Consider the following 9,882-nt stretch of genomic DNA (forward strand, 5'->3'; position numbering starts at 1 on the left):
TCTACAACCTGTATGACTGTGCCCAGTGCCGCTCCGTGAGCAGCTCAGCTCCATTGACCTGCTGGCTATGGTCCCGTTGATGCGGGACAAGGTTGGTGTTCTGACCTCTTATCCCACAGCATTTTCCCTGGGAGCAAATAAGAGCTGGCACAGAGCACATGGAGCTGGCACCCCACTGCTCAGAAGGGAGGAGAAAGCCCACAAGGTGCTTTACAGAAGAACAGTAACTTGTGGGTGGGTTTTTTTCTTAGAACATCTCCACTGCAGGTGCTGAGAGCAGAACCATGTTCATGCTGCCAAGGAACACGGAGCTGCTCCAGCTGACAGTGAGGACATGAACCAGTCTCCTCGTTCCTCCTGAGGGGTTTTTATGGTGGCAGACAGAAAGCAAACTGCGCTGTGAAGTTCCTGTAATTTCTCCATTCCTGACTCGGGCCCAGAGGCACATTCAAAACATGCTTTGATTTTCCAGAACACAACATCTGCAAAGCCTCAATGTGAAGAATAAACATCAAGGAAGAATGCTCCCTGCAGTGTGTATGTTAGAACAAGACAGTCCTACACTGAAACACCCTTTCTCACATCACCTCAGGTGAGACACAGCAAAAACTTACACAGGAGATGCCTACGTGCATTTGAAGCACCCAGCTCATCAAGGACATGAGCTGGTACATACAAAGAAACTTCCCTGGCCTTTAACACCTCCTGTGGGTGAACACAAAGGGCAAACAGACCTCCACACTTGGGGTACCATGTTCCTCTAACACTCACACCAAGTTTTCCCTTCTTTAAATGCAAATCAAGTTTGAAGCCACAGACTCCTTCCAAAGGCTCCTGGAAATAGAAGGTAAGAAGGGAATGAGCAGAGGCTGACCACCACAGCACATCTGAGGGGTGTGTGGGGAGCCACAGATGTGTAAAATGGACTGGAGGAAACCTCTGAGGCTGACAGGGAAGGGAGGGTGGAAGCAGATGGATCATCTCCAAACGGCAGCAGAAAGTATCTGCAGTATGAAACCAGCATCCTAAAGGGTACAAAAACATGACCCAAGATTTGCCTCCAGCAAACACAGGTACTTCACAACCACCTCAACCCAAGCCCAGCCAGTGCCCAGCTGCCCCACCACATGCTGCAATAGCCCATTCCTTTCTTTAATATAAAAAAGGTTGTCCTAGCTGACGGCCACGAACGTCTCCTTCAGTTCATGAGCAACAGCTCTGAGCTACTCCGCTGTCCACAGCTTGAAGGTTCTGTCATAGGAGCAGGTTGCTATCAGCTGGCCATCGAGGGAGATGTCCAGTCCCATCACCTTTCCCTCATGACCAGCCAGTGTCTTCAGTGGGGACCAGCCAGGGTGAGTCCAGATCTTGGCTGTGTTGTCATAGGCGCCCGTAAGCAGGAAGTTTCCATGGTTGGCTGCAGCAGAAGATGAGAACAAGGGAGAGGTGAGATTTGCAGATAAAACCATCCCAAACCCTGACCTTCTCGACCTGAAGGTGTTTCATCCCCTGCCACCTCAGCTCAGGAGGTACTTACGTTCAAACTTCACCCCGGTCACCAGGTTCTGGTGGGCAGGAATGGTGTAGATGCACTTCCTCTGGCGCAGGTCCCACACCTTGCATGTGTTGTCACCACTGCCAGTCGCAACGTGGTATCTGCCAAAGGGTGGGGGAAGGCCTTGCTGGGAGCTTTGTACTCAAGAGCTCCCAATCCCACCACCCAAACTCTCTTCTTACCCATTAGGGGAGAAGTTAATCCCATAGATCTCCTTCAGGTGGCCTTCCAGGAACATGATGCAGCGTCCCGTGCGCAGGTCCCACACCCGGCCAAAAGCATCCAGTCCTCTAGGAAGGGAGACCACGAGTGTTACCCATCAGAGCCTTCCACAAGTGCCAGAGCTCAGCCTCACCAGCAGCATCACTGGGGCACCTGGCATCAGTCAGCAACCAAACCTTGATACCATTTCTTGTCTGGTCCCAATGCAAAGCACACTCACCCAGTGCCTGCGAGGGACCCGTCTGTGTGAAAGGCAATGTCATAGACCCCTTTGCTGTGCCCCTCCTGATGGAGAATCTCCTCCTGAGCTTCCAGGTCCCACAGGCGCCACGAGTGATCGTAGCTGTGAAAACAAAGCATGTGTCCAACCCAATGGATCTCCAAGGAGAACGAGAGGATACTGCACTAAATGGGGGGGGCGGGTATTTCCAGCTGGAGACCAACAGGTTTCCCATGAGGGGCTGAGAAAGGAATCCCAATGCCTTGATATTCCTTACACTGCAGCAGCCCAGCTGCTGTCAATGGCCAACCCTTGCCCACACTCAGCTCCTCTGGACAAGCAACAGCACCCACTGGACTACCAGATAGAGAGCGAATGGTAATGTCTGAACGAAATAAGCAAACCTCCCTACCAGGTGGTACCCAGGAACCGGCCTGACGGGTGCCACATCACACGTGCCACTCTCATGCTGTGTCCTTCAATATCTGCCACCGGTTCATCACTGAAAGACAAACAAAAATCAGGCACTGGTCAGAGGAGGGGGCTCCTGGAGGCCTTTGCAAACGTTCTGCTCACAGCACAGGATCTGCTCATTAAATGCCACCCAGCCAGAACATCAGAGCTTTAACTAATGGCTCTGAATTCTGGCTTTGCTCACCCAGGTGCCCCTTGATCCACACTCATGCTGGTTACAAAGTTCTCCTAGGATAATTATTATCATTATTCCTGAATAGGCCCTTGTCATTAGCACTTTAAAGTGCAGAACCAAAACACAGACTACTGCAACAGCAGATTTCCTGTGGCTTCACAGAACTAGAGCAAATCCTGCTCTTGTGCAGAGCTGCAGGGAGGCAGGATAGGGGGAATATTCTCCCATAATTACAAGCAGCAGGTTAGCAACCTTCAGCAGGAGACCTGAGCAGCATTTAGTTTCTTTCCAACAGGGTAACTAAAGAGATGTGGTCATCTGAGACTAATAAGCAGCCTGTGCCTGTGCAGAGCTGTGCTTCTATGACTGGAAACACTGACTTCTAGCTAAGGATAAGCACCTGAGCACTTCCACTGCATGAGGTGCACTGAAGGGCTCCTCAAACACAGCCAGTGCCAGGGCTCAGTGTCTACACCTTCTCTTCTTCACAGCCTTGAGACAGATGCTGCACATCTTCTTCCAAAACTACACTGCAATGACAGAGCCACTGAGAGGCTGAAGCTTTTGTGCATCCTCCTGTATTTGGTTACTCCCTCTCCAGATACTGGTGCTTTCTAATAACTCAAGTTCATTTTTTAATATCCATAGAATCAGCTTGGTTGGAAAGACCTTTAAGACCATCAAGTCCAGTCTAAGAGGGGATATTTTCTCCTAAATCAAAGGTTAGAATGAAACAATCTCCAAATCTTCCATCCATCACCCAAAGCATTCACCAGAGCCCAGCAGCAACCCGGACTTGATTCTCTTCAGATGACTTCCCCTCACCTGGATGTCCCTACTCAGGGTGATCTTTTTTCCTGCTGAAGAAGGTGGCACAAACTGAGGCCAGGAACTGCACTGGTATAACTACAAGAAAAGGTTGCATTTGCAGGAGGATGGTAAATGTCCAATGTTTAGCAGCATGAAATAAACCCCAAACCAACCATGCTGCAGTGTGCTTGTCTGGTATCATTCTGACCTTTCAAGGCTCCAGAGTTTGACAGAACCATCAGCTGCACAGGAGGCCAGGTTAACATCCTTCTTGTCCAGGGAGACAGTGGCTTTGGGATGGAAAACTATTGCTCCTACATTGGTGCTGTGTCCTTAAGAGAAAGGAAGATCAAAAATCACCGTCTGCCACATGATCTTGGCCAGTTCTTCAGAGAAGCAGCATTTTTTTGTTGCTCAGCTGGCTACCAGTGAACGCTGTCGCTGTGTCCTCCCACGTTGGGTGAAGGTGCACTGTAACCACCAGCCACAGCTGCCAACAGCTACACTGCACTTCCAGCAGCACCCACTTCAGGGTGTCCAACACAAAGGTTTGTGACACGCAAAATGTAGTGAAAATCCAACATATGAATCCAGAGATCTGTCCTCACCTTTGTACCCAGTCAGAGTTGTGACCACTGTTCAAAGAACCTCACTGCTGGTAAGTGACTGGCCAAAAATGCTGCTATTTGCCTCTAAATAATTCAAACCAGGTTTTGAAACAAAACCCCATTTAGAATCAGGAACAGCAAACTCTGGTCTCAGCTCTAAGAGAAGGGCCAGGACTTCCTCGTCATTACCTGACAGTGCCCCAGCTCCCCAGTGCTCTCATGAGAACAAAACCGGCCCAAAGATCACTACATTTGGAGCCACAGAGTAATTGAGAAAGGGGAACTCAGTCCACAGAGGAATAAAAGAACTCAGCAAAGTCGCTCTCACCTCGTAAGGTGTGGACAAGGTTGCAGTCGGGCACGGACCAGAGCTTGCACAACCCACTCCTGTTGATGACAAGAAATAGGTGTCAGTGTAGGCAGGAATGTCAAAGAGCAGATCAAACCCAGAGCTGCAAAACCACCTGGGTATGGGCAGCTGCAATGGCTGAAATACCAATGCACGTGGGGCAACCAGCCACGGCAACTAATGGACTTGGACTGAAATATCTCCTAAGCTCTAAAATGAAGGGAAGAGAGTTCAGAGTAGAAAGAAAAAGCATTTCTGAACTCTCCTGATTCACCGGCCTGCAGTAGCACCCCTCTCCTTCACTCCTGCTGTGCTCTCCAGCCCCTAAAGCAAGTGCTGTGGAAGGAAACTCACCAGCAGGCAGTCGCGAGCAGTTTGGAATTGGGGCTGAAGTGGCAGTAGGACAGCGGGCGATCATCTCCAATCTGGCTGCAGAAGTTATTCAAGGACTGAAACCAAAGACAAAGAAAATGATAACTGAGCAAAGTACAACCTAGAGAAAGCCCCAGGCAAAGAGTGGGGTGAAGGAGAAGGCAGAGGCCTTTGGAAAGTCACTTTCAAAGGCAGGAGCTGCCCACAGCCACTCCAGCTCCAAGCAAGCCACTGAGCTGGACTGATGTAGGCCTGGGGCACAGTGAAGCTCCCCAGTGCCACCCATGGTACTGGCCACCAGGAAGCCCTCAGGCCTGCTTTGCAACTGTAGCTTTCATAAAGAACATCCTGCAGCTTTGGTTTCTTTCTACACCTCATCCAATGAATGCATCCAGACAGAGGAGGGCAGGCACTGTGGTGTGCTGAGGGGAGAAGCAAACCCTCTGGCAGTTAATGCCTCTGGGTGTAAACTGGATTTGAGCAGCTCAAGCCTCCCTGTTGGGTTAAGCTGGGAATCTAACTTAACACACAAGGCTGTCTCAGAGTCATCTAAAAGATGGTTATTATGGTGTTGCTTGTATTTTCCCTTGGGTTTATGGACTGGTGACTGCTGTACAGGAAAGGAAAGTGAGCAGTCCATTCCTCACCAGCTAAACCTGTGACAGAGCCAGGAACAAATGCCTTTAGCTTCCCAGGCAAGTGGCAAGGCAGTGCAGGGATGTCTGCTCACCCCTCTGCCACGCAAAGGGACAACTAGAGTACATCTCTCTGAATCCCTGAAGGAATTAGTACATGCTCTTTGCACACCACAGGGGAAGGGAGAATAAGCAAAGCTTCCCAACAGGTGACAGTGCAGAAAACTGCACACACCTGCATAGCATGTCGGGGCACTGACCCATTCCTGCAGTCTTTGGAGGAGCAGCAAGAAGCTGTAAAAGCAGCAGCCAAACCTACCCGCAGGGATTTGTGTAGCTCCTGTCTCTGCGATGTCCTGGTTGCCTCTGGGATCTCTTTGAGCAGGCGGGCTTCTTCCAACCGCTTCGCTGCCCTGCAGAGCACAACAGTGGAGTAACAAACCCCTACACTGCCCTACCCTGCTGCTGGAAACTGGCCGTGCCCTCATCCTCCCCTGAGCTGGGCTGATGTTAGAGTCGGTACTGCACGGAGCACTCGAGTCCTGCACTCACTGGACTTGTCTACCTGTGTATGTTCCCCATTCCTTTGGCCTGATTGCCTGCACTACCTGCAGTGGGATGAGCAGCCAAACTTTACACCAAGTTGTGCCTCCTCCTTCCTTTGAGCTGCTGGGTCTCACCTGGGGAGTGAGTAGTTTGCAAGCCAGAGCCGCGCTGTTTTCAGGCTGCGTGGTCCTTCGTGGTACCAGGTTTGCTGATACTGCAAGGGAAAGAACGCAGCTGATGTGATGCTGCTCTTCCACCCAGTGACCTCCTCTTAGCAGATAAGTGCCACCACTGTCTGCTCTTAAATCTCACTGTGTTAAGGCCTCTTTTTAAAGATATTTTGTGTAACTATCAGCCCTAGAAAAAGTGATTAAAGAGACAAGGCAAACTCTGCCCTGCAGATAAAATCCTGATGTGCAGCCATTTCACTCGAGAATATTCCAGTTATGACTTGCTTTTACTTGATGAATTACAGCTCCTTCCTTCTCTACACATTGCCCTGGAAAATGAAAGCCCAGAGCTGCAGAAATTGTCCTTGTTTCTTACACCAACCCCCCAGAATAAGAAGGGAAAAATGGACTTAGAAAAGAGACAGGAGAAGCAGAAAGAAGAATAACAGGCAGAAACAGATGCAGCAGCAGGAACATATTTTCTTTTCTTCCCAAGTACAAAGACAGCAATAAAGGCCCTGCCAGACTAAGGAACAGTTCAAACACCTGCTCTCCTCTTCTACATGCAGCATGGGATTTGTCCTGCAAGCACAGGCTAACTTAGTGTTGCAGATTTAGAACTGCTAAGACAGGCAACACAAAATAAGCACGAAGGGACGAAAACCCACAGAGTGACCCAAACCAAGAGTCCTGGGCAGAGCAGAGCCCATCAAAGCCAGGTATCACACAAGCTTCCCTCAGCACTGAGGGAACAGGGAGATCATTACCTCTTCTCTGGACTTTTTAGACCTGTCGTCATCTTTCCTGGTCTTTTTTAACGCGTCTGTGCCAACCACTGAAAGGATATTTCTTAACCTGGAAAGAAAAACAGCAAGTTGTATTCAGGCTGTGAATTCTCAGCTGACAATGAGCTCCTGCCAGCTGCTCCTTCTTCCTCAGTGCTCTTGCAGCACTGTAAGGAAGTGTTACAGAGCAGTGGCACTCGCTGCACCCCAACCACATGGAAAACATCCAACAAGAGTTGGATAAACTCCAAGTTCTCCCTATGCAGAACTCGGGCAGCCTGACACAGCACCTCTCCCTCCTTTCTGCAGGACCTTCTCCAAAGAGGGTGATGGGCTCCCCAAGCGCCCGCAAACAGGCTTTGACTTCAGAGTCATCAGTGGACACGTTGATCTGCCGGGCTCGCTTCCTGCGCTCGAACTCCGCCAGCACCTCAGCCTGACGCTCACTCATGTGGTCTTCGAGGTCAAAGACCTCACCTGAGAAACAAACAGAACTGTCAGCTCACAGCAGTGCTGGATGAGAGACCATCCCAGAATGCCAGCCTGGTTTGGGCTGAAGGGACCTTAAAGCTCATCCAGCTCCAACCCCTGCCATGGGCAGGGACACCTTCCACTAGAGCAGCTTGCTCCAAGCCCCTGTGTCCAACCTGCCCTTGAACACTGCCAGGGATGGGGCAGCCACAGCTTCTCTGGGCACCCTGTGCCAGCGCCTCAGCACCCTCACAGGGAAGAGCTTCTGCCTAAGAGCTCATCTCAGTCTCCCCTCGGGCAGGTTAAAGCCATTCCCCCTTGGCCTGTCCCTACAGGCCCTTGGCCAAAGCCCCTCTCCAGCTTTCCTGCAGCCCCTTTAGGCACTGGAGCTGCTCTAAGGTCTCCCCTTCAGGAGCCTTCTCTTCTCCAGGCTGACCCAGCCCAGCTCTCTCAGCCTGGCTCCAGAGCAGAGCTGCTCCAGCCCTGTGTTTGTGCTGGGGTTGCCCTGACCCAGAGGCAGGACCAGATCCCTCTCAAACAGGAAAAGCCAAACAAAGAGCCATTTGTCCAGGCAAAAGCCTCATGGGTTTGACTTTAAATTATCCTAAAAGTTGATCACAGCCTTTTGAAAGTGTCATGCTGCAGAACATGGGTCAATATTCTCACCACTGCTAATGTTGATGTTGCCAGCTTCGATCGCCGCTTTCATCCCCTCCTTCCCCAGCAGCCCCGACTCTCCCTTTGCCAGACGCTCCTTCTCCTTCTCTTCAAGGCTGCCATAGAAGATGGGGGCTCTCTTGGCCGGGGGAGCATCGCTCTCTTCTGCAGCCTTGGTCTTGGTGGCCTGGAAGGTAAAGGCAGACCTTTAAGTGTGTTTTGGTTGACAAGGAGCCAGCAAACAGCTCCAGTTGCAGGGGAGGACACTGGGGACGTTCTGATGAGACCCGGACACTCTGTTTGAGGCAGCAGCTTTGGCCCAAGTGCAAAGGGCAGAAGTAAAATGCCCCATTAAATACTTCGCTGCAAGTGGGCTCTGTTGTGTTCTGGCTCACTGTGAGCTGCTCAGACCTCACTTTTAAGGCTGCTTTCTGGACTACAATGAAAAACAACAACGTTCCAGCTCAGGAAGGAGGCGATGCCGCCGCCCGCGCTCGGGGGCGCTCCGCACGTGGAGGGAGGCGGCGGGTGACCGGTTCCGGCTCCCGGGAGAGGGGCCTCAAACAAACATCCCGGGAAGAATCCGAGGACCCCGTCAGGCCGCCCACAAACGCGGCTGGGGGAGCTCCGGGGGGAGCTCCGGCCGCCGCGAACCCCGCAGGCCGCAACAGCACACACCGGGGCGGCCCCGCTGCCGTGCGGGTAACGGGCGTGGTGCCGCCGCCCTCCCCGCCTGAAGCAGGCACCCACCTCTGCAGGCGCGGGGGCCCGCACGAGCGGGCGGGCGCCACCTCGCGCTGCCGGGGCCCGAGCGGAGGCCATGGCGGCGGCAACGGGAACCGAGAACGGCAGCAGCACGGGGTTCGGGCTCCGGCGCCTCACGATCACTTCCGGGGCACGCGGGGCACGCCGGGAAGCGCAGTAGCCGTTAGCGGCGGGGCTCGCAGGGCACGTCGGGAGCAACGACCCGGGGCCACGCAAGGTACGCTGGGAGGTGTAGTCCGGGGGGGGCAACGCACACCGGGAGGTGTGGCCGGGGGCGCGCAGAGCACGCCGGGAGGTGTGGCCTTGGCGGGCTCGGCCCGCGGCGGCGGGCTCGGGTACCGGTGTGGGTGGGGATGCTGCGGCGGAAGCCGACGCGGCTGGAGCTGAAGCTGGACGACATCGAGGAGTTCGAGAGCATCCGGAAGGACCTGGAGGTGCGAGCGGGGCCTCCCGCGGCGGGACACGGCCCCCCCCCCGCCCGCTCGGGATCGCCCTGACGCGGCCCCTCTGCCCCGCAGGGCCGCAGGAAGCAGCGGGAGGACGCGGACGCGGCGGCGGCCGGTGAGGAGGCGGCGGCGGCGGCGGCGGCGCTGGGCAGCGACCACAAGAGCCGGGAGCAGATGATCAATGACCGCATCGGGTACAAGCCGCAGCCCAAGGCCGGCGGCCGCGCCGCGCACTTCGGCACCTTCGAGTTCTAAGGGCGGGGCCGGGCCCGCTGCACCCGCGCTCCCGGCTCTGCGGTGAAGGGGGCCGTGAGCGCCCCTTGGCAAGGGCCGTGTTCAAATAAATATGGCCTTTTTTATTATTGCCGTTCAGTAATAACCACACGAGCTGCTGTGAATGGCCGAGGGGGAAACACCCGTGTGTCCTGCACTGCGCGTGCCCGTGTGGGATGCAGTCCGGAGGTGAAACACAACCGCTGGAGAGGGGACTGCTGGGGACTTTTTGGTGTAGTTGCCCTAAAAATGGAGGCAGTGAAGGGATTTTGTTTAAACCTTCACCCTGTGAGCTGGTGACACCGCTAAGGAGAAGGTACCAGAGTGCTACAAACCTTCACATGAGTCA

The 9,882-nt window shown here is 53.5% G+C and overlaps 2 protein-coding genes across 2 annotated transcripts; one reads left to right on the forward strand and one right to left on the reverse strand.

The window, feature by feature from the left end:
- Positions 1–396: 396 nt before the first annotated feature.
- On the reverse strand, positions 397–8,892 carry PRPF4 (pre-mRNA processing factor 4). Its single transcript, XM_061479608.1, has 14 exons — positions 8,800–8,892; positions 8,059–8,236; positions 7,212–7,398; positions 6,904–6,991; positions 6,101–6,180; positions 5,740–5,833; positions 4,768–4,862; positions 4,393–4,451; positions 3,665–3,788; positions 2,410–2,499; positions 1,998–2,120; positions 1,738–1,845; positions 1,538–1,656; positions 397–1,417 (listed from the first exon to the last, which is right to left on the reverse strand). The coding sequence occupies exons 1-14, from the start codon at positions 8,869–8,871 to the stop codon at positions 1,224–1,226; spliced, it is 1,611 nt and encodes a 536-aa protein (XP_061335592.1). The 5' UTR covers positions 8,872–8,892; the 3' UTR covers positions 397–1,223.
- A 233-nt stretch (positions 8,893–9,125) lies between these two features.
- Positions 9,126–9,589, forward strand: CDC26 (cell division cycle 26). The gene is made up of 2 exons (XM_061479627.1): positions 9,126–9,248; positions 9,333–9,589. The coding sequence occupies exons 1-2, from the start codon at positions 9,168–9,170 to the stop codon at positions 9,513–9,515; spliced, it is 264 nt and encodes an 87-aa protein (XP_061335611.1). The 5' UTR covers positions 9,126–9,167; the 3' UTR covers positions 9,516–9,589.
- Positions 9,590–9,882: the final 293 nt, after the last annotated feature.

Source organism: Pezoporus flaviventris, unplaced genomic scaffold (assembly GCF_033815535.1).
Source record: "Pezoporus flaviventris isolate CSIRO_AGI_PZ_B2104156 unplaced genomic scaffold, CSIRO_AGI_Pfla_v1 ptg000154l, whole genome shotgun sequence".
In the NCBI taxonomy this organism is placed as follows: Eukaryota; Metazoa; Chordata; class Aves; order Psittaciformes; family Psittacidae; genus Pezoporus; species Pezoporus flaviventris.